The following is a 25132-nucleotide window of genomic DNA, read 5'->3' as shown; positions in this document are numbered from 1 at the left end:
CATGTGATTTAGACTAAGCTATCTACTCAGAGAGAAAATCAGGGTGGAAATCCCACAGCAAATATCTCTGTCTTATGGGATGATACTCCTCCTTGATAAATGTGGTATACCAAGAGAATAGTAAGATACTTCAAAAATGGCTGAAAGACCAGAAACACATGAAAATCCCTGAAAGTGGCACAGATAGAGCAAGATTATAAGTAAGTTGAAGCAAAAGTTGGATTGCATCTCCTATGGGTGATAAGACATATAACTGAAGTTCAGATGTCTAGCCAGAAAATACTTGTCTGCATAGTTGTGAAATTCTGAGATGAAGAAATGTAGATGCCATCTCCACATTAGTCTCTGATTTGGGCTCGTGAGTGAAGTATAAGAGATGATGAGATAGGGCTCCTGGCTTGCTGTTTCTTGTTCTTGAGAGAAGTGTATATGAAAAAGAAAGAACAATTTAGATCTGTGCTAAATAGGTCTTCCCGGGATCCAAAATCTTAGAAGTCACTGGAGAAGCAAACAGTGCAAATGGAAAAACTGAAATAGGAATGATAAGGAAAGAACTGGACCTAGAGGCGCTGTGTGATGGTGAGTTCATCAGGTCAGAGAGGATTGCATCTGCTGGAGAGATAAGGACGGTGAGTCATCAGAGACCTCCATACTGATATGGAGATTTACTAGCTTTGATCAGAACCACAGTAGGACACAATCTTTATGAGGTAATAAAGGTTCTGGTGGATGAGACTGGCTTAGACTGGAACGCAAATTGAACTCATAAAGTGTTTGCCAAGTAAGAGGGAAATGAGAAAATGAAGAAGAAAAAGAGGCCTGTCCCCATTTCAGTCAAAAGCAAATGTGGCACAACCCGTGTCATGCTGGTGGGAGCTGGGGTCAGAAAGCCAGATATGCTTGTGAACTTCTCTAAGGGTGTAGCCTGATTACTTCACCAAACAGGGAGAGGAGATTCAGGTGACCACCATTTTACTGGCTGTTTTGTAGGGAAGAGATCTTATGTTAAGTAAGGGACCTGTCTCAGTTACTTCCCTTTCAGGCTGGTCAAGGTTGCTTGCTGGTAAGAGGCATGCAATGAGAAAGTCCATGTTGATCTAGAGATTTATTGGTCCTCTTCTAATGTGCAAAATATTTAAGATTTGGTTACCTGTTGGAACTATGCATCCCTTGGTTGCATATCGGTTCCTGAAATTCTAGAGACAATATTGGGACAATAGTTATCAGCAGATAGACATGGAGATAGGGCTGTGTGGGTCAAAGGTTTAAGCTCCCCCTGATTCAGGGCAGTTGTCCTTTCATGCTACGCTATCTACATTTGTCTCTTGAAAAAAAAGAGAACTTTTACCCATTTCTGGATCCTTTTGGTGGCCAGATATACCCAATGATAAAACAGAAAAGGCTCAGAGCCTGCCCAACCCGAGAAACTGGAATATGCATATCAGATGAGAGCATGGTGCCATTCTCTCAGGGTCCCAGACCAGGAGGAGCAGGGTTATCCAACTTTGCTGAGATCTACAGGGTTAGATAAATAGGTGGTTGTGCTGCTGAAGTGCCACAGCATTAGGATTTGGGATAACTAATGGGAAATGATTATAGCAAATTATAGAGAGTTAACTAAAGTAATACTTTTTATCCATGCTGCTATGTCCAAAATTGCTTTTAGAGGACACACGTAACAGACATAATGGGATTTCTTTCTGCTTTCCTGGGCCTTGCTAATGTTTTGTTCGTTTTTAGTATACTCTTAACTACTAAATGCCAAAATCATTTGGCACCACTTGCTCAGAACAGATGGCAATAAGTGTTCAAACTTACTGCCCACCATTTGCAAAGTGGTTTCATTATATAATGTTAACTTCTGAGTATCTCACAGACCTAGCAGGGTATCTGAAAGATATGCAAATTGGAGTGAACAGAAGAGTGTAAGGGCCAGTTTATGTGTAGACAACATGTTATTTAAATGAACATGTGGCATGAGACAATATGCCTAATGCTAGATATCTATGGGACTGTAAGTCAGCACAAAGCAGCCAACAATTTGTTCCTAGAGAACCCAAAAGTAAGCAGTGACATAATCTATTATAGAACTATTTCTGACACAGTGACACTTTTGTGTGATTTTTGTATAAATATGGCCTTGACATCAGAAGCCTGAGCCTTGGCCATCATACACTTGCCTCTGTGTGTCTTCCTGTTGGCTGTATGCCTAACTCTGTGCAGCCTCTGTGGTGGTACGTATGCATGCCTATGCATGCCAGCTTGTGTACTGCCCATGTGTGTTAGTGTGTTCCTGGGTGACTGCCAGTGTCCACCTGCCTAAGAGTCTGAGTGTTAGGGAATAAAGTGTGTCTAATGTGCCTGTGACTCTTTGAATTCTCTTTAGCATCCTGGCCTCCTGTAAGCCTCCTCCACTCCTGAACTGAAGCTTGGAGGTCAGTGCATCTAATGGGCTGAGAATGAGAAATACGTCTGTACAGTGTGCAAGGGTCAGGCATAGCTATAAAATCTAATAGAGAACCAAAAAGATTATTGGACTATCTCACAACTGCCTGTGCCTGTAAACATAAAGGAATCAGTTAGATGCTAGATGCAGAAATTACCTTTGTGAATGGGGAAAGACACTTTGAGAATTATTAAATAAAATTCCAGAGTCATGGGTGTCCTACCTCCTTATGAGTGGTTGGCTAGGGAAGGCGCTAAGATATTCATACAATATAGGTTATTGTCAATAGTGTTGGTTACATGCTGGAACTAGATGGCAAACCACTGTTGTTAATGAAGTTTTTGCTTACAGGACATGAAGTCATCAAGCTTGAACTTAGTTGGAAACCTCCTTTCCTACTGGCTAGCTTTTGTTGTGTAACGTATCAATTTATTTTTGTTGTTTTTATTGTTATTGTTGTTGTTGTTGTTTTTACTATGATAAAATACCCTGCCAAAAACAATAAGAGAGAAAGGGTTTATTTTGGTTTCTGGTTTCAGAAGGATACAGTCCCTTTTGGTGGAGAATACATGGAAACAGTCAGGGAAGCAATAGAGAAAGGAGCAGGAAGCTAGCAGATCACATAGCAATCATACTCAAGAAGCAGAGAAAGAATAGCAAGTAGGGCCAGGCTATCAAACCTCCAATCCCATCTCCAGCAATGCTCTGCCTCTTAAAAGTTCCATAACCAGGCTGTGTACTGCTTTTGCTGAGGACCTAGTCCTATCCTCTGTACCCAGTCATGTGGCTCACAACTGTCCATTACTCCAACTCTAAGGGGATCCAATGCCTCTGGTATCTATAATCACACACACACACACACACACACACACACACACACACACACACGCACGCATGCATGCATATAACTTAGAATAAGTTAATTAAAAGTTCTATAACCTTCCCAAACAGCTCCACTAACTGACCATCAAGTGCTCAAACTCATAAGCCTATGGTAGGCATTTTTTCTCTTTTCTTAACTTTAATTAATTAATTTAAAAAACACCTTTTCTCATTTTACATACCAATCCCAGTTCCCACTTCCTCTGCTCCCTCTACTCCCTCTCCCACTCCACCTATCAACTCTTCAGAGAGAGTAAGGCTTCCCATGGGAAGTCGTCAAACTCTAGCACATTGCTTTGATGAAGGACCTTCCCACTATATCTTGACTGATCAAGGTATCCCTCCAAAGAGAATGAGCTCCCAAAAAGCCAATACAAGCAGTAGGAATAAGTCCTGATCTCACTGCCAGTGGCCCCCCGCAGTCTGCCCCAGCCACACAACTTTCACCCACATTCAGAGGGCCTAGTTTGGCACTATGCTGACTCCCCTGTTGTCAGTTCCGAGTTGGTGAACTCCCGTTAGCTCAGGTAAGCTGTTTCAGTAGTTGTTCCCATCATTTTTTTGTTGTTGTTGTTGTTCATATTATCACTCCTCCACCTCTTTGACTGGACTGTGGGAGCTCATCCCAGTGCTCCACTGAGAATCTGTGCATCTGCTTCCATTAGTTGCTGAATGGATGTTCTATGGTAACATTTAAGATAGTCATCAATCTGACTACAGGGCAAGGTCAGTTCAGATACCCTTGCCACAATCGTTTAGTGTCTTAGCTGGGGTCATCCTTGTGGATTTCTGAGAATTTCTCTAGTGCCAGATATCTTGTTAGTCCCATAATGGCTCCCTCAATCAAGATATCTCTTTCCTTGCTCTAGAGAAATTCCCAGGAATCCGAAAGGATGACCCCCCAACTAAGACCCTAAGCAGTAGAGGAGAGGGTGCTTAAACTGACCTTGTCTTGTAGTCAGACTGATGATTATCTTAAATGTCACCATAGAGCCTTTATCTAGCAACTGGTGGAGGCAGAGGCAGAGATCAACATCTGAGCACTGGACTGAACTCCCAAGGTGCAGTTGAAGAGTGGAAGGAATGAGAATATGAGCAAGGAGGTCAAGATCACGAAGAGTTCATCCACTGAAACAGTTTACCTGAGCTAATGGGAGCTCACCAACTCCAACTGGACTGGGAAGGAACAAGCATAGGACCAAACTAGTCCCTCTGAATGTGGTTGACAGTTTCATGGCTGGGACAGACTGAGGGGCCACTGGCAGTGGCACCGGGATTTGTGCCTACTACATGTAGTAGGGAGGGCCTTGGGCCTTCCACAAGGCAATGTGCCTTATCCTCTCTGAGGAGTGGATGGGGATGGGGTGAGAGGGTGTGTGGAGCGAATGAGAGGAAGGGAGGGAGTGGGAACTTGGATTGGTATTTTTTTTAATTCTAATAAATTAAAAAAATTATCAGGCATGGTGGCACAGGAGGTATAGATGGAAAGATCTCTGTGAGTTTGAGGCCAGCCTGGTGTACAGAGTGAGGTCCAGGACAGCCAGAACTATATAGAGAAACCCTGTCTCAAAAATAAATAAATAATATAATATTAAAAAAACTGAGCCATCTGTTTTAGCTTTATACTGTTTTATTAGGGATATATTTTATTTCTTTTTCTTGCTTAATTTTTCTTCCTAGACTGTGCTCTACAATGATGAATAGAAATTATGATGACTGATAAAATATCATTTTTCATTTTCTGCTGTGGTATGGAGGATGCTTCCAGATTTTCATCACTGGATATACATTTATTCTTTTCAACATATTACTTTTATTTGACTGAAGAAAATTTCCCCCTTTTCCTAACATGTTAACATCTGTTTTTATTCTTATCATGAAATTCAAGTTTGTTGAATGCCTTTTCAGTGAAAACTAAGATAATTCTTTGAACTTTCTGGTTCATACTGCTGAAGTATATGACATTCAGAGAGGGTATTTTCTTAGCTTTTTAAATTGGATACAATATACAGTGACACAAAATTCACTATTCTAACCATTTTAAGTGACATCAAGTTCATTCTCATTACTGCAGAACTATAACCATGATATCTGTTTTCTAATCTTTTCCTCCTTCATCCTCTCAGTCCCTAGCCATCTCTGTGTGTTTGTTTGAGAAGAGTAATATAATTTTGTTATTTTGTGCTTAGTGTTAATTAACTTGGCATTTGTAATGTCCTGTCTGGTTGTAATATGTACTAGAATTCGATCTCTTTGGGGATGAAGGTTTAGCGCAGTTGAGTGCTTTCTGGTTTGTACAAGATCCTAGACTAGATCACAAGCACTAGAAATAAAACAATTTTATTAACTTTTAAGAATGAAAAATATTACACTTCATACATATAATATGTGTTTATCAGCCCATCTGACAATAACAATCAGAGCTATTTCTGCCTTTTGATTATTGTGGATAATGTTGCTTTGAACGGTAAAGTACAAATACTTGTTTGAATCCTGATTTCTGCTCATTTGTGTGTGTACTAAAGAGTAAAATTGTTGGATCCCATGCCTGACATTTTAAGAACCAACATTGTTTTATAGCCACTTCAGCAATGTCTAAGTTCATTCCTTTTCATGTGGCAACCCAGTCTTCCCAGCATCGTTTATTGAAGGGACTATTGTATTGGTGCTCTTCTCAAAAGTAATTGATCACAAGGCTTGAGAAATTGCTCAGTGGTTGACATTTTGTTGCTCTTCTAGAGGACCTGGGTAAGATTTCCAGCACCTAAATGGTGGCTCACAGCTATCTGCAACTCCAGTTTCAAGGGATCAGATGTTCTCTTCTGACCTGAGGGTACTAAGCATGCACATGATATATATACACATGAAGGCAAACACTCGTGTACATAAAATAAATCAGTGTAACAATAAACAATTAATTGAATGTATATGTTTAGATTTATTTATAAACTCAGTATGTCAACATTTATGCCACTATTATACTGTTTTGACTACTATTTCATTGTAATGCAAGTATAAATCAGAGAAGTGGGATTCTTCTAACATTTAAAAATATTTAAGTTAGTGTACCAAATAGTTTCAATTTTTCTTGGAATAACTTTGGCTTTTGGGGATTTTTTTTTGCAGCTCCATAGTATTTTCTTTAACTTTTTTATTTTTTCATTCAAAAAAATTTACACTTCCTCCCCTCCTCCCATTTCCCTCCTGCTCCAAATAGACGAATAGACTAGGGTCCCAAAAAGCCAGTACATGCAGTAGAAACAGGTCCCTGTGCCTTTATCAATGGTTTCTCTGTCAGCCTCCATTTTCAGCCACATTCAGAGAGCCTGGTTTGATCGCATGTGCATTCAGTCCCTGTCCAGCTGGATTTGGTGAGCTCCCGTTAGAACAGGCACACTGTCTCAGTGGGTGGATCAACCCCTCACAGTCCAGATTTCCTTGCTCATCTTCTCCCTCCTTCTGCTCTTCAACTGTACCTTGGGGGCTCAGTCCGTTGCTCTGATGAGGGACTTTGTCTCTATCACCATCCATCGCCGGACGAAGACTCTATGATGATATTTGAGATAATCATCAGTGTGATAGTGGAGCAAGGCCAGTCCAGGCACCCTCTACTCCGCTGCCCAGGAACCTAGCTGAGGACATTCCCGTGGACACCTGGGATCCCCTCTAGAGCCAAGTCTCTTGCCAACCCTAAAATGGCTCCCTTAATGTAGATATCTTCTTCCCTGCTACTATATCTGTCCTTCCTCCATCTCCACCCTCCCACTCCCCCAAGCACTCTCCAGTCCCGTTCAACCTCCTTAGCGATCAGGGAAATGCAAATCAAAACAACTTTGAGATACCATCTTACACCTGTCAGAATGGCTAAACTCAAAAACACCAATGATAGCCTATGCTGAAGTGGATGTGGAGCAACGGAAACACTCATCCATTGCTGGTGGGAATGCAAACTTGTGCAACCACTTTGGAAATCAGTGTGGCGGTTTCTCAGGAAATTAGGAATCAACCTACCTTAGGATCCAGCAATACCACTCTTGGGAATATACCCAAGAGATGCCCAATCATATTACAAAATCATTTGTTCAACTATGTTTATAACAGCATTATTTGTAATTGTCAGATCTTGGAAACAACCTAAATGCCCCTCAATGGAAGAATGGATAAAGAAAGTGTGGAATATATACACATTAGAGTACTACTCAGCTATAAAAAATAATGACATTTTGAATTTTGCATGCAAATGGATGGAAATAGAAAACACTATCCTGAATGAGATAACCCAGACCCAAAAAGATGAATATGGAATGTACTCACTCATTTGTGGACTCTAGCCATAAACAAAGGACATTAAGCCTATAGTTGACAAGCCTAGAGAAGCCAAATAACAAAGTCAAGCCAAAGAAAAACATATATAGACCATCTTGGAAATTGGAAGCAAACAAGATTGTCGAGCAAAAGTTGAGAGCATGGGGGTGGGTGTGGAGAAAGGGGAGAGGGGGAGAGAGAAGGGAAAAGAGAAAGACTGGAGAGTGCTCCATAGTAGTTTAAGATCATTTTTCTTTCTATCTCTTCGAAGAATGCCTCTGAGATCTTTATACTTCTGCACTACTTTGGGGATCAGAGGCACTTTAAAGACCCTTCTGATCTTGTTGCAAATAAAAAAAATATCCTTTCACTTGTTTCTGCTTATTCTCATTCATCATGTATTTATCAGTGTGTAGGTCTTTCACCCCCCGGTTTAGTTTATTCTTAAGTATTATTGATTTTTGAATTTTTATTAAGCTTATTTGTATGTGTGTGCGCATCTATACATATTTATGTATGTGTGTATAAACATATGCATGCCACTGTGAAAAAGTGTTTGCAGGTCAGAGAATAATTTGCCGGAGTTGGATCTGTTTGTCCAGCACATAGGTCCTAGATGGCTCATTTCCTGCACCTTCTTGCCACAGCCCCTATGGCCTTTTGATGTTATCATAAGTGACACTGACTTGTTTTTCAGATAGAAAGTCTTTATGTGTAGAGATATCACAGTGGATTTTTGTCCACTGGTTTTGTGTTCTGAAGTTTTACTATTTGCTTTCGAGTTCTAATCATGTGGGGGCTGGTAGATTAACTGGAAAGTTGTACATACAAAATCATGTTAGCTGGAAATAAACCAATTGAATTTTTCCTTGCCAATTTGGATAGTATTTCTTTCTTTCCTTTGATTCTTGTGATAATTATTTCAGTATTATGTGACAGTGCTTATCTTTGCCTTGCATAAAACTTCAAAACAGAAAAGAAGCTTCATTTTATCCCATTGCTAATCACATTAGCTGTGTATTTTTCACAAACGGCACTTTAGCTGGAAAAGCTTTCACCTCTTGACAGTTTTTTAATCAGGAAAAGATGTTGAACTTTGCTGGATGCTGTTGTTTGAATGGTGTCTCACATATCCCAGGTTGGGCTCGAGTTTTCTGTATAACCAGGGTTTACCTTGAACTTTTGTCCTCCTGCCTCCACCTTCCAATGCTGAATATTTTCAGTAGATTGACATGATCATGTGGTTTTAGTTTATAAGTTTATCGGTTGTATTACATTGTGTCACATTGATTGATCTGTGTATGTTAAGCCATCTTGAAACCCACATTAGGGATAAATCTCACTTGGTAATGATGCATAATTTGATGTACTACTGGATTTGATTTGCTGATTTATTCTTGAGGTTTCCTTGACAAACATATTTATCAGATGTATTAGCCTATAGTTTTATTTAATCATATATTTTCATCTGGCATAGATATTAAGATTACATGGTTTCATAAAATGTTTTATTAATTTTCAATCCTACTTACTTCTGAGGGATGATTCTACCATTTGCTTAAAATTACCTCATGTGCAAACGTTCAACAACTCCCAATACTGCCAATCTGAGAAACAACCCTCCAAATAGGAATTTTCTAGGGACACATTTAAACCATGGTATGATACTCCTTGATTCAAAGGTTTGTCTTATAACCCAAAATGCATTCATTCCCTTCCTGAGTCCCGAAATATTAAATCATCCAACATCAATAAACACTCCAAGTCCAAAAATCACATCTGAGGCTCCAGTGTGAGCCCCTTGTGAAATAATAATTTAAAAAACAATTGCACAAGCCTGGGTTTTGCTGTGCAAGCCTGTAATCCCAGAACCTGGCAGAATGAAGCAGCAGGATTGCAAATTCCGGGTCAGCTAGGCTGTATATTGAGATTCTGTCTTGAAAACAAAATAAAATAGAAGCAAAGAAATCAGTTTATATACTTCCAAGGTATGTTAGAGACACAGAGACAGAATCATTTTCCTACTCCAAAAATGACAAATGGGCAAGAAGGATGAAGCAATTTGCAAAAAGGGAAAGATCAAAACAAGGCAAGTCAGCCTTAAATCTCCAAGTCTGAAATCACTTGCAATGCTTTGTTGAGAGTTTGGTCCCTAGGTTTTGGGGTAGCCTCACTTGTTTGATTTTCCTGGTAAAAGACTACATGGTCATTCTCCAAGCTGCTGGATAATGACAGTTTTTCTAGGTGGGTGGTCGATGCTGTTGTCTCTGCCCTTCTGCAATTCTCTCTGTGACTGTCACAACTCTATCAGGCATTGTCTCATAACAAGCTCTCAGTGGGACCCTGATCCTTTGACAAACCTTTCACTTCAAGTCTTGTAACAAGTAACTATGACCCCATAATTTTTACTTTCTTCACACAAGCATCTGTGAATGCCATGTCTGCTACTAGCACTACCAGCTGTTGGTTCAGCTTCTGCAACAGCTATAACAGCTGCCTTGCTAGCTGTGTGCAGAGAAGCACATGTAACAGATTATGGTTAAGGCTACAGGATTCTATAAAACTATGTAGCCCTTCCAAGCCTCTGGGTCTGCGATGGGTAAGCTACTTCAAAGATTCTTAAGGTCTCTTTGAGGTTCTTTGCTTATTATTTATAGTTATAGTCAAAGATAATCTGATCAACAAACAGCCAGTTAACCACACCGTTATCTATTATGCGTGCTTATTTTTCTCCTTCCATTTTGCCAGGTTGTTGTACTTTTTCCAAATAGTTTCATTCTGAGTTTTGCTTTTCAATCTCAATGTATGTGACTAAGAGTGTCCAGTTATACCCATGTAGCAATTTGAATATTCTGGATATTGTTTTTTTTTTTCAAGCAGCTTCTAAGAAAGAAAATTGCTCATCTCTTACTGTGAGATTTTGGTCTTCTACAAATCTTAGGGTGGAAACTATAGCCAAGTTCTATGTTGTACTATAACAAGATGACTTTTTTTCCTTGAATTCCCAATAGAATTCTCCTCACTTCCAACTTAAACTGGTACCGTGGTTTCCTCAGCTTCTGAACCCTTGTCAGAATTTCCAGTAACCGTCTATTATGGCACATCAGGCTTTTCATACCTGTTCCTTGATTCAACGTCAATTTTACATAAATAAGTTCAAAACCCTTAAGATGTACTCATCAAACTCTGTTGATGCTGGTAGCTTAGCCCTTTTCTCAGCTTTGTTTAGACAGGCTTCGTTTTGCAATTCTCAATGGTAATTCCAGTGACTCTCAGCTAGTCAAAGAATTAAGAATAAAGGGACCATTAAATCCTTGAATATATATGAGGCAAGATGGAAGCAATAGCTTAGCAATTAAGAAAAAACATTGCTGCTTTTCCAGAGAACCTAAGTTCAGTTCCGAGGATTCACACCAAACAGATAACAATCAACTGTAGCTCTAATTCCAAGGGATCTGCCACCCTCTTTGGCCTCCACAGTTACCTACATACATGTGGTGTGTATGCGAGCACATGCACAGACAAATGAAAGAGAAAAAAAATATACAAATGGAATGTCTCTATCACCTCCTCAAAGACTCAGAAAAGGTTGTCAAAGAGGAGGCAGAAAGGACGTAAGAGCTACAAGAAAGGCAACAAGAGGCGTGAAATGCAGACTGACTTTCAGGCATGACGTGGCAGTTGAACTCACAGTAGTTTTGATATCCACACAAGATTGGCCTGGTAACATCTTGTCATGGAGTAACTCGTGGTGGACCACTCCTCCTTAAGGGTTGATGAAAGCCTTTTCCTTGGGAGACGCAATATACACGACCACTTCCCCCTAGAAAAAGAGCCTGTGACAGGCCAAAGTGATGATTTCATCAAAGTCCAACGTGGTGAACCAATGCGTTTTTATTGGGATTACTGACAGGGATATGGGGGGGGGTTACTTTCAGGAGTAGGAATGACTCAGAAGCAGCTGCATCACCAAAAAGCCCACTCCCAAAACAGGTGATTCCTCAGTGCCTCAGGCAGCTGGGTTCATCTGGAGGGTTTTCTCTCCTGGGCAACCTCTTCTCAGCAACTGTGTACTTTTCCTATAAAGCTAAGGCCTTGCAAAAATTCTTCCAAAGACTCTGCTCTCCCAGTTATGTGATATTTTATCTCCTGAGCTTTCTGAGTCTCTCCTTCTTTGCTGGAGAGAATGTTTCAGTTTTGAGGCAACATCCCACCATGAGGAAGGAGGAGACAGTTTCTCCAGTAGTGTAGCCACCAGTGAGTTGCCCATGAGTCTATAAAGAAATCCTCACCCTTGCTTCTGTTCACAGCCCTAAGAAAAGCCAGAGAGTCACACACATGGAGACTTGAAAGGGGAGCTAGCTGGGGAGAGGAAGAGGATTGGTGGGAGTGAGATAGGGACAAGATAGGATAATAAAGGTGAATATGACTGAAATACATTATATATCTCTATAAAATGGTCATGATAAAGCTCATCATTATATTTAATCAATATATCTTAATAAAATTATTAAAAAATATTAAAAGAAAAATTTCAAGTCAATTCTGACTAGAGCAATGACCTTGCTCCTTGATACCAGATTTTTTATATCATTTTCTTTCTCATTGTTATTATATAATACATGAGATATGCTGACTATAAAACAGAGGTTCATTTAGCTCATAGTTCTGGAAAGTCAAGGGAGGGGGACATATTAGAGAAACATGTGAGAGGTAGAGATCATACTACCAAAAAAGAAAAAGCAGAATAAAAGTGGCCAGAAATGATATCTCAATAAACCCCAACTCTTAAAAATTCACAGCACTGCCATGCTTAGGACCAAGCTTCTAATGCATGAACATTTAGAAGACAAGCTACATCCAAACCATATCTCCATTTCCTTTCAGGCCCTCATATTTGAGTTTTCTTTTTGTACTTAGCCTAGCTTGTTTTTTTTCTTTTTTGGTTTGTTTATTTTTTCCTTTTTAGTCCCTCTGTTTTATGATCCATCCCCCAATCTGGCTATTTAATTTTATTAGAAGATATTTTCTATCTTCTTCTAATCTTGGATTTAGCTTGTTATTCCAGTTTTAGTATCAGGAAGGAACTTCTTTATTCTCTGACAAGGTTATTCACGTCTATGCTGAGATTTTGGTCATTTTCACTCTCCATTACCTTCTCTCATCTGCCTCTTTCTCTTCTGCTGTAATCTGCCTTCCCCAGCCTCATTTGTTCAGGGTTTTTATTATGACCGCATAATGAATGTCAGCAAGTGCCTTTTATGTCCCTATTAAGAATATCATATGCTATTCATACTTCATTCTATTTATGTGGCATATTTTATTTCATAAGATAAGAGGATTTTACATCCCGGGATGAAACCAACTTAGTCACGGGATAGGATCTTTTTTCTGTGGTATTGAATTGGATTGGTAAATATTTTCTGAAGGATTTTTAGCATGTTCATCAGCATTTTTCAGTTTTTATTCTATATCATGTTCTTGCCAGGCTTTGATAGCAGGGTAATGCTAGCCTTGTCAAATGAATTTGGAAGGTTTCTGTCCTAAAAGAGAAACAATTTTTAAAGTTCATAGCTTCTCGGTTTAATCTTGTTATGCCATACATGTCTAGAAATTTATCTATACTGGTTAGGCTTTTTGATAGACATACCAGTTTTCAGAATAATGCCTAACAATCCTTCGAGACCTTCTTGTATAAGTTGCAATTTGGATATTGTCATCTCTAATTTTATTTGTGATTCTTCATTTCTCTGTTAACATGATGAAAGCATTGTTGATTTTGTTTATTTTTTATAGAACCAATACTCTGGGGGCTAGCAAGATGAATGGCTCAGTGATAAAGGTACTTGCCACCAAGACTGAAAACCTAAGCTCAGTCCTTGGGACCTACACAGTGGAAGGAAAGAATTGTTTCCCCCAGGTTGTCCTTTCATCTCCACATGCATGCTATGCAAATGAATACTCCCCAAATAAATAAATGTAATCATTTTTAAAAGATAAACACTAGTTCACGGATGGCTTATGATGGTTTTAGTTTGTATTTTATTTCTGCTCTGATTTTTATTTTTTTTCCTGCTACTAATCTTAAATTCATGTTTGCTTTCCACATCTTTGAGATATGTCATACGGGGGTCATTTTAAATGGACGTGGCGGTTGCTGTCTCTGATGTGGACACTTTTGGCTACAAATTCCCCACTTTGTATTGCCTTTGATACAGACCATGGGTTTTGTTATGTTTTGCTTCCTTTTTTGATTTAAGAAATTATTTATTTTCCACAAATTTCTGTAATTTCCAAAGTTTTTCTTCTTTTTTCAGTGGAGTGTATTTAGGAACACAGAGTATAGAATCAAGTGTTTTTAAAAAGTGTTGACTTATTTCTTGACCGAATGGTATATTCTACAGAAATTTCCATGTGCTGATGAAAAGAGTAAGCATTCTGCAACTTTAGTTCAAATGTTCTATAAATAATAAGTTCATTTAGTCTAAAGTATAATGCTATTATTTCTGATTAATATCATTCCTGGATGAGCTGTCTGCTCTTTTAAGTAAGGTATTGAAATCTCACAATGTCATTGAACAGGCGAATAACCATTCCTTGAGCTCAAACATTTGTCTTTTAAGATTACATGCTATGATATTAGGTGCATATGTGTTTACTATCATTATATCTTCTTGATCAATTGATCATCATAAAGTAATGTCTAGGCAGATGGTGGTGATGCTCAGTTTTATTCCCAGCACTCAGGAGACAGAAGACAGGCTGGTCTCTGTGAGTTCAAGGCCAGCCTGGTCTACAGAGTGAGTTTCAGGACAGCCAGGGTTACACAGATCAACTCTGTCTCAAAAAACTGAATAATAATAATAATGATGATGATGATGATGATGATGATGATGATGATTAAAGTGATGTTCTTTGACTCTCCTTAGAGGTTTTGTCTTGAAGTCCCTTGCTCACTTTCAAACTTCATTTCCTTGGAATATCATTTTCTAGCCTTTCAGTTTAACTCTGTATTTTAATGGTAAACTATGTTTCTCATAGACACTCTTATCTTATATGGATGCATATACTTATTTACCCTTTATCCATTCAGCCAGTCTGTATTTTCTAATTGGAATATTCAAATCTTTTCTATTTAAGTTGGTATCACCAAATTGTATGTAGCTATTTCTGACATTATTTTTCCCTTAGCTAAAGAGTCTTTTGTTCTCTTCTTTGTGTCTTCATCTTTGTGTTTTGATAATCTGCTATGGTTTAAGGTTTTTCTTGATTTATTGGGTTATTTATTTATTAATTTATTGCATTAATTTGTTTGTAATAGTGGATATTGAACCCCAAACCTCTTACATACAGCTTGAGCACTCTGAGTTACATCCGAAGCTCATATGCACATACATGCAAGCATGCACAATACAGAAACCATAGAAATGGACTCTCCATGATTTGAGGAAAAGATTTTTATTGTAGATAAGAGAGAGAGAGAGAGAGAGAGAGAGAGAGAGAGAGAGAGAGAGAGAGAACATCCAAAGGTTTCTGGAAGAGTCCATGATAAACGAAAAAAGAAGCAGAGTGGAAATGACCAGGGCTATATTCAAGAGATGGAGGAGAAACAGTAGGGGGGAACCTTATTTGATAGGAGGGAAGCCTGTGGACTGCAGCAGCCTGGAGCTAGCATGGTGGAGGAGGAGGGGAAGGAGGTGAGAAGGCCCAGGAGACTGGCTGGACTTTGAAATGTATAACAAGCACTTGTGAATAGAGACTGAAGGAGTTTGGAGTCCAACATGAACTTTGATATATAACCACAGGTATCTGCCAAGGGAAGTGGCACTTTCTGACAGGCAGAAACTCATTTTGCAGGTTTCTGAGAAATGCTGGATGTAGGCTCTTAGCAATACTTGTATAGTTCAACCTGAGCTGAGCCAAAAATATCATTTCTGAACTTATGCCCTGCCTTTTGGAATTTGGGAAATTGGGGTTCCTTTTGGACTTGACAGTGTGTGTGTGTGTGTTCTTTTTGTTTTAGTTACTGAGTTCTTAATTTCCAATATTTCTGCTGCATCTTTATTAAACCATCACCTCTTTCTCAAATTTCTCATTTTTATTCTGTATTATCTTCCTAATTTCACTTAAATGTTTATATGTATTCTTTCAAATCACATTGAGCTTTAAAAAGCATCACTCTTTTGGATTGCTGTGCATTTCGTCCATTTTAATTACTCTTAAAGAGTGTCAAAGACAGTTTATTCTAGAGCCATCTAGAGAACCTAAGACCTGGGAACACCAATTTAGGTTACCCCAAATTCCATGTTCCAATGTGGAAGCAGTTCATAAAGATTTTATAGCTTACAGAACAAAGAACGCATAAGTCAAGGCAAGTTTAATATACATTGGTGGGTACCCCAGAGAGGCAGGTATATCAAGATGGGGGAAGCTTTATTATAGACCTAAAATGTTATTTGATGGCATTCTTAACTCTTGGATTGGTGGGAGCTAGTATTCTGCTAAGTTTAATAGATTTTTATTTATTATTATTTTTATTATTTTATTTATATATATATATTTATATATATTTACTTTATATATATTTATTTTATTATATTTCTTTTTATTTATCATTACAAAATGTTAGTTCTAAGTTAATAGCTTCTAAGAGGTTTATTTATTACTATGAGGTGTTAGTTCACATCAGAGTGGGGCAAGGAATGGCTATCCTAGAAGGCTAAACCCAACTCAAGATTAAGTAATTAGCCTCTGAACCTGCAAAATTCCAATCTCTCCACAGTACTGAAATTCCAATTGGTCAATCAGTCTCTGCAAATACACACTTCTTCGAAGAATGTTTTTGGTTTTAGATTTTTGGTTTATGCCACAGCCAAACATAGCTTCTTATCAGGAATTTTCATTCACACAATTTTCATAAACATTTTCTTGAATTATATTTTTCAATGTACTGTTTTTCTTATTTTACTTGTCCTTATGTTAAGATACACACATCTGGTATATTCTTAGGTTGAGGTATACACATCTGGTATATTGGCTGTTTTTATCACTTTTATAGGGTATCATCCTTACTGAAAATAATTGTATTTTTAATGAAGCACCTACTATGACTTTTACTTCCATAGCTGTGATTAGTGGATTTGGACACAATACATCAGATTTTAGGACCCACTGTCTCTGAAGGTGACATGAGTTGAGATACTTTAGCTCTTGAGGTGATTGTGTTATAGATAATACAGTGTGTGAAGTACCTACTATGTGATTACTACTACAAACAAAAGGAATGGTGTCCTCAGTGTTGATGGAACTTTCTCAAGCACCATTGATGTGACTTCTCTCACTTGTAAGAGTCTCAGAGGTCACACCAGTAGTGGTGAATGGTCTCCCTAGTGCTAGTGAGTCTCCCTAGTTTGGTATACCTAGACAATAGCCAGCTCTGTTCTCCCATAACTATTTCAGCCAAAGTGCCTTCAAGCTGGGGAAACCATCTTGGGTAATGTCTGGAGTTAAGCAAAGTACCTCTCAGGATCGCTTTTAGCTGTCCATATCCAAGTGTGAGGCCACAGTAGGTGCTATTCTCTTTAGCTCCTTTCAGATGTGATGCCTTGGGAGCAAGCAAGATCGGAAAGCAACTTGATCCAGGCAGTCACTTTTCAGATCTCCCTGGATTTGTGTTACAGAGATTAGGTTATAGCTGGAAGGTAACATTGCTAAAGACCACTCCAGCAAATTCCTGTGGGCAGAGCAGCCCCGGAAGCAGGTTTTCCCCCCATGCTGGGAGTTCTGAACTATACCAGGGGGTGGGGGGTGGGGGAGCGATACTGGAACCACATGCATGACTGCCTTCAGTCCCGTTGCCAACAGAAATCAACACAGGTAGCTAAAACACTGGTCTCAGAGGTCAGGCTCCTTCCCCATTCTCTAGTTCTTGAGGTATGCGACTTGCTTTTCCCTGTGTTGATAAGCTTGTCTCCTTCAGTGCCGAGCATTCGGCAGGTCTGACTCAGAATCATTCTACTGAGGCAGATTCAATGTGTGAGGCAGCAATCTGGTGGGAACACAATGGAATATTTGTGGCATCCCATAAATAGGAACATGCAGGGAATTCTGACCCCTAAAACGATTCGAAATCAGACACTAGCTCCCTTATCAAAGGGGCTCCCTGCTATTGTCCCCTGCAAGCACAAAGAAGATGAGTGACATATTTGCTTCTGAGCTGATTTAAGGTTACTTATCCAAGTAGACCACGAGGTTATATGCTTTGTGAAACTTCCTAGCTAGCATTGCCAGTGCTCTTGTTGAGTTTATTGGACTCTTTCATCTTTACCCCTGCAGAGGAGAGACTTCGTGGGCTGTACAACCTGGGTGAAATGTGCTGTTATCCCACATTTCTGAATCTTAAAATGTTCCACTTTGATCTTTCTGATTTCCAGCGTTGCCCTGTGGTTACTCACTTCAAAACTCAGCTATGTTTCTGTGGCTTTTTAGCGAGCACACACCGTGCTGGGTGCCTCTCTAGGATATCTTGAAGCAGATCTATAGTGAAAGTTTTAAAAACCAGAGAAGCACTCCTGCTAAATTCTAAATTATCCTGTGAACTTACAAAACTTACAGTTATGATATCTATAGTAGAACTATAGAAGAGCCATGGAAATCTTTTGGGCAGTGATCTACTATGAATTTTCAAAATTAATTTGGACCTTTGCATTAGGCTTTTCCTTTTTTAAAATTTCTTTTATTCTATCTTTTAAATAAGCGATACTGTACCTCCCTTCAATCTGTTTGTTTGTTTGTTTGATTGATTGATTGTTGGCTGTGTTTACTGATTGGTTAGGCTTTATTTCATTTATTTACTATTGAAAGAGTCCACTTTTTTTTAATTACTGGAGTGAGGATTCCCACCCCTTGCTCCAGAGGAAAGCATTCTTATCTCCCAAGTCCTCTATAAACTTGCTCCTTATTTCACACAGATGTTATCTCTGTCTTCAAAGCTGTTTGCTATTCAAACAGTTTCCAAAAGATAACCTAAAACAGAGAACAGGCACTGCCTTATTTAGCAGCTGGGAGAGACAGACCCAGAATTGCCTTCTACCAGTCTATAGATGAAGGTACTGATAGTGCATCATCTTTAAATACACTATGCCACACTTTTCTCAACTTTAACTTCCAGCACTATATAGGATCTCTGTCATTTGTATAATGGGGCAATGCACACTGTCAACTATCATGTTGCTGATCTAATTGTGTGTGGGATCATACACAATGTTAATTTCCATTTTTTGATTCTTAGATTCAAATAATCAATAAACATTTATTAACTATGTTCTGTATTTCAAGTGCTGTTTTTTAAATACTTGGAATGCATTGGTAATCAAAAGTGAAGAAAAAGGTGGCACTTTTAGGACCTTATGTTGCAGTAAGACAAATAGCACATTTTAATTATTAAGAAAATGTGTGTGTTGGCTGGACAGTTGACTGCTTTTCTTGAATTGTCTATGCACAGCGTTTGTCCAGTTTCGTGTGATTTGTCTTATTTCTTCAGCTATGTCTGTTTTGGTTTGTACCCACATCCTATTTTTCCCTATTTTCTGATACCTTTTGCAATTGTCTTAATTATATTCACCACACCTTTTTTGTTTGTTTGTTGTTTTGAGACAGGGACTCACTATGTAGCTCTTGCTGAACTGGAACTCACTATGTAGACCAGGCTGGCTTCAACTTCACAGAGGCAGAACACTTTGCCTCCTAAGTGCTGGATTTAAAAATGTGCACCACCACACCTGGAATAACCTTTATGCCTTATAAAATTAATATCAGATGGATCTCATTAATACTGAAATGAGAAAAGCAACATATATAAAACATTTAGAAGGTATTACTTTGAGTTTTGAAAGTAGATTAAGTATAACCTTCTTTTTAACTTGTACATTTTGTCATATGGATAACAAATTAATCTAGTACCACTTATTGGGCAGAATAATTTTCATTAGTCATTTGAAATTCCAGATCTATGGCTGAGGTTTTCTATGTGTAACTGTGTTTTAGGTCACTTGCTATGTTCCATTAGTATGTTTTTTTTTCCCTACTCTAATTCCCAAGTGCTTATAGAACATTTTCTGGAATTGCCAAAATAATCCTGTCAAAATATAGCACAAACCATGCTATTCTAGGGCTTTACCTTCCTGAACAGCTTCCCCTTTCACTTAGGTAAAAACAAAATTCCATTATAGTGACTGCCACCTGCAGAGCTCTAGAATTTCTGACACCTTGGCCACTGCAGCTTCTTTTGACTCACCTTGCACATCTCTCTCTGCTTTCCTCTCTCAGCCACACTGTTATCCTGCCTGGTTCTTCTCAAAGATTCCAGGTCTTCTCTGACCCAGGAGCAACTATTATCAGTCTCTCTTAATGCACATTGCCCTGTCTGCTGCTGCTACAGGCCACTTTGCATATTACCTTCATGCTTTTACTCAAAAGCCAAATGTTACTTGTAGCCTTCCCAGGCTACCATCTTTTTCTAAGATTGTCCTCTCTAGAATTTCACTTCCCTGTTTTCCTCCTTAGCACATGACCAACGAAGCTTTATTATGTACTTTTCTTGGCTACTGCCTAGCTTCCACAGTAAAATGAAAGGCCCAAGAGGTTAGGAACCTTTTTTATTTACTTCATTTGTTCATTGCTGCATCAGTGCCTGTCTAGACAAGTGCCAGAGCCCTCCCAAAATAAATAATTGTGGGAAGAAGATAAAACAAATGAACGGAGACAGCAGATTTCCGTGGGTCTAGCCTCAAATGTACAAACGCAGATACCTCCAGGCAACAAATGTGTGTTTTATCAGAATGAAAAGGACAACTGGAGGAGTGGACAACTGGAACATTCTGAGCTTAAAGTGGGCTGAACCTTTCCTCCCACTCAGCTACTTGTGTCTTTATTGGATTGTGAGCCCTAATCGCTGAATCTGCTTGCTTCATTCAATTTTCAGGGCAATCCAGAAAGGAATAGACATTGTGTGAACTCTTAGAACTAAAACTCTTATTTTTAAATAGGAAATAATAAAACTGAAAGGCCAGATAAAACCCACAAACTAGATGAAACTGGCGCCTGGGTAACCTGCTGGTGTTGGCCAGACAAAGTTATGTCATGAAGAAGAGAAAACTAAACTCTGCACTGGTGAGGTGAGCTTGTTTTCAGGCTACTAGCTTCTGCTCAGAGTCTGCTAGAATGTCCTTTCTGTCCCCAGAGTGAGTTCCTTACTTATTCTATCATGTATGCCTGGTCAGCATAGGCATAACAGACAACTTTCTTTCGTTGAGGTAAAAGTTTAATGAAGAGTGGGAGTTCAGAAACCAGAGAAAGCATTTTCAAAGATTTCTGGAAGACAGGGGAAAGGGAAAAGAAACTGGGCAGAGACCTGTGCTCTGGACACCATAGTTCCGAGGGGTTTTCTTGAGGTAGCTGTGTCTTCTACTCACCAACTACAGCTCGCCCACACAACAGTATACATCTGAAGGAGTTAGTTACACAAAGTCACAATGTCCAGCCCTATAACCCACAGATTCCGTATTGTATGCAAACGAGCAGCTGCATGGACATCCATCACTGTACACCATGAATCTAAGGGGGCACAGTTTGGCCACGAGGAATCAAAAAAGGTGTCAGGGGCCATAGGCTTCGTGGGAGTGGTCTCTCCAGAATGGGGGCTTCTAGTGGCAGTGGGCCTCTCTTTTTGCTGGCTCACCAAATGAAGCCACCTGTGTAGAGGCAGCTGTGGCAGGAGAATGGAAAGCCTGGCCCCTCTCCCTTTTGTGGAGAGACATTAGGCTCAATTATCAGATCCTGTCCTGAGGGTGGTGAGTCATATAAGAGCGTGGGGCGGGGGGGTTGACAGAGACAGGATTCTTTGTTTTCCAGATAAAGTATGTTCCAAACTCAAGATAGCATCTCTTAAACTCTTTGCACCTCACTAACTAATTCTTCAGAAGTCTTGCTTACCTAAAATACAGGAAATGGACCAGGACGCTGAGGTGCTGGGTTTACTGTACTGTGTCCTCTAGAAAGATAAGGAGATGACGCATAGGTCAGAGCCTCAGAAGCTCTGTGTTACTGTGTCTGAGTTTGAAAGTTGAGCTTCTGCTTGGCAGGTATGGCACAGACTCCTGAAGTGAGAAGTGACTTATGGATGGAAATCTGACCCTTGATTTGTTCATCTGAGTTTTCCTAGTCAAAATGCCTGTGTAGGAGGCCTCTGCTACATCTGCCTTCCTTCCTGATGATTATTGTGTGACCAGAGTCAAGGTGGTCGATGTGGATGTAGCCAGATGTTCAGCTTCTTCCAAGGCCTTGGGACCTGATGACAATCCTTTCCCTAAACACTCCTCAGGTATCCCTTCTTCCCGAAATCCATCCTTCCTCTGTGCGCTCCACCTACCTCCCCTGTTTATGACTTATTTATCTTCTCCTCAAATCATTCTTGTGCTTATTCCAGAGCTCTCCTAAACTTCCTTGTGTTCCTCTCTACTCATTTATTGTACTTTCCTCTGAGAGCCAAGATCTCCTTTTCTGTTATCGCTCACTCCTCTCCCAACTGTATGTTTCTCCTTTAAGGACCATGCCTCCCCCATGGAGCCTCCCTTTCCTCTTCCTCACGTCTTCCAAGCAGTTCTTCCCTCTAAATACTCCCATCTCATCTCTAATTCCTCTCCCTCCCCCAGACCACACCAGATAATTCCCATTCAGTTTTTAGATGACAGGTTATAATAATAATGGTACTTTATTCACAGGTTAAATTGACAGCTGTTCCTTCATGTCCCATCCATCAAACATACTCATCTCTTACACAAGACAAAGGTTTACATATAACAGCTCATGTCCACAGATTGGTATTTTTCAGAACAAACCAACAATCAGAAACCCTCAGGCTTCTAATACACTGAAAAGTTAATATTTTTTGCACAGACACAAATTACACATTTTCCTCCCCACACTATGCAAATTTGACCCTAACAGTTTTTTTTAACTAAATCATAGACATAGATATGAAAATCGTCATCAAACTTGATGAAGTACACAGAGGGCTTGGCTTTAACTTGGTGAATGACCTTGCCTGTCCTCTTGGAGCCATCTTCTTTGGTATATTCCACATGTTTACCTATCAGGCCATCTACAACTCCTTCTGGCTCCCTGTCTGCTGGAGGAGATGCACTGGACTCTGGCATGATACGGAGGTCGCCCTCTTTATAATCATCCAGAAGCTGGTACATGTACAGGACAGGATCTTTCTCATAGGTAATGTAAAACCAGGCGTTCATGATAGGCGCTTGGGCCAGGACCATCCCCCTCCATTCATCCTTAGAGCCATGCTCACCCTCAAACATGTGTTCCACTGCTTTGCCAATTATGGTATCAGCAAGGCGCACATCGCTGACTCGAGAAAACGACACCTTATCAGGAAGGATTTTAAGCTTTAAAATCCTCTCATCTCTGTGAAGTTCCAGTCCATAGACACAGTCTATTCCATCGTATTTCACCAGATACAGAGAGGGGTTTATAGGAACCTGATCCAGAACAGTTCCTTTCCACTGGGTGATGGGCTCATCTCCTTCCTTCCACCCGTGAGAAATTCTGCAGCCCACGATGTTTCTTCGAGACCGAGATGAAGGTCTGCTCCTCTGCCTCTTCTGAGCAGCTTTTTTCTTCTTGATGGTTGTGGAGCCAATGTGGTGGTGAGCAACAGCTTCTCTCGTTTGCTCTCTTGCCGCTGCTTTTTTGTGAGGGGTCTTCATACCTGCAAGAGGAGGAAAGAATCTAGGGAGAAACATTCTATGCAATATTAAGGTGTTTTTTTTTTCTCTGCATTGGGAAGCCCCTGTGCATGATACACATATATCCAGAAGCAGTATTCTATATCAAAACATGCTTGGATGCCTGCCTGCATTACCCTCTTTCCAGGCGTGTTTTGTTACACAACAGAGTTAGATGAGATGGTTGTGGAAGTTGTGGCGGTTGAGAGCCAAGCAGGAGGCAGCTGTTTCTCTGTATATTTCCTGGCTCCGTTGTCATCCTAGCTGCCCGCCCCCCAGCCTCCACATTTCCCATTTGTAGCCCCATTCTTATGTCTCTATATCCCTTCATGCAGTTCTCATGTCTCTGACCCACTGCTCCCTGCTTTTCATCCCTCTTTTGCTGCCCATACCCATGCTTGCTGTCTGTGCTCACTTCTTCATATTTCTTCTAAGTCACCCCATTTTCTTTTGAGCTCCAACCACGAATCTGTCTCTCTTTCTGGCCACCTTTGTATAAAATTCCTGTGTTTCTTGCTCCGTGCCCCGCCTCCCAAATCTCGGTTCCGAGTTTCCCTCACCTCAAATCTTTGTACTCCCTCCAATTTTTTTGCCAAGCACGAACCCATTCCTATTTTCCGGCACCCACTCCGGTGCTCACCTGCCCACTGTCTGGGTATGCAGCACTCACGTGCCCAAATCGGACACAGGACTGTTGCCTCCGCTGCAAGCCTGGAGTGAAGGATGATCAGCAGGCTAGCAGTCAAATGAGTGCCGGTGAGAGCAAATCCAGGAGGAGTCTAAGGCCAAATGCCCGTCTAGAAAAGCCGCGGGACAGAAGAAGGAAGCATCCAGGTAGTCCCTGCGCTGGGCTTTCTCGCTCTCTTCCCGGGTGTCAGAGGCAGCAGCACCTGGGCCACTTAAAGCTTCCAGCAGTCGCGGCTGCCACTGCAGTCTCCTCCCTCTTTTCTGAGCGTAGCTTCCTGCCCCGCGAGAGGCCGCCCCTTCCTGCCTAACACCATTCAGCCACCTCCTCTTTCACTCCATCCACAGCACGGTTCTAAGCTGGGGAGGGTGCTCTTGTCCCCATCCCCTTTTGCCAAATCAGGAGTCAGATCACCACACCCCCTGCGTGCGTGCCCGCTAACACACACCCACCCTTCCCCCGCCCAACATCTCTCCCTCAGCTCCTAGGATTCCCTCCTTCAGTTCAGGTTCCCCACCCCCACCTGCAACTCTACACTGTAAAGCCCCCAACCGCATCTGCTTTCCATCCTTCAGGAATTCGCTTTTTCCTTACCCCATGCCTTCGTGGAGTTCTCTTTATGCACAAACCTGCCTCTCCGGTTGTCTAAGGCTAGCGGAGCTAGGATGAGAAAAAAAACCCTACTGCTCAGTTCTTTCTTCTGTTTCGACTCAATTTATAAGTAAGTTTTGTTGATTGCTCATCTTCTTGAGGATATTACCCTCCCAGCTGCAGAAGGATTTTATGTACAACGTGTGAAATTCTCAAATGTACTTAAAATCAGTTTCACCTCTTTCCTGTTCCCTTTGGCTCAGCACAGAACAGCAGTCCTTATATTTCCTTTGCTTTTTCTCTATGCTCTTGAAAGAACTTGCATCATTTTTGCAACCCAGTTGTTAATAATCTGTAAAACAACTTTAGATATTTTAAATAATACATAACATATATGGCAATATTCTGAGTAGTGAATTCCCT

The 25132-nt window shown here is 40.2% G+C and overlaps 1 protein-coding gene across 1 annotated transcript; it reads right to left on the bottom strand.

Moving 5' to 3' along the window:
• Positions 1–22384: 22384 nt before the first annotated feature.
• On the bottom strand, positions 22385–24447 carry LOC125417881 (spindlin-2C). The gene is made up of 2 exons (XM_048461411.3): positions 24074–24447; positions 22385–23417 (listed from the first exon to the last, which is right to left on the bottom strand). Exon 2 carries the CDS (start codon positions 23413–23415, stop codon positions 22633–22635), a length of 783 nt encoding a protein of 260 aa, XP_048317368.1. The 5' UTR covers positions 23416–23417; positions 24074–24447; the 3' UTR covers positions 22385–22632.
• Between the last annotated feature and the right edge of the window lie 685 nt (positions 24448–25132).

The sequence above is a fragment of the Myodes glareolus genome, chromosome X (assembly GCF_982192425.1).
Source record: "Myodes glareolus chromosome X, mMyoGla1.1, whole genome shotgun sequence".
NCBI classification, from domain to species: Eukaryota; Metazoa; Chordata; class Mammalia; order Rodentia; family Cricetidae; genus Myodes; species Myodes glareolus.
Note: the sequence above shows the minus strand (reverse complement) of the source record. Positions and strands in the feature narration are given on the sequence as shown.

Coding starts and splice junctions, on each gene's coding strand:
- LOC125417881 (XM_048461411.3), bottom strand. CDS start 23,415: ATGAAGACCCCTCACAAAAAAGCAGCGGCAAGAGAGCAAACGAGAGAA.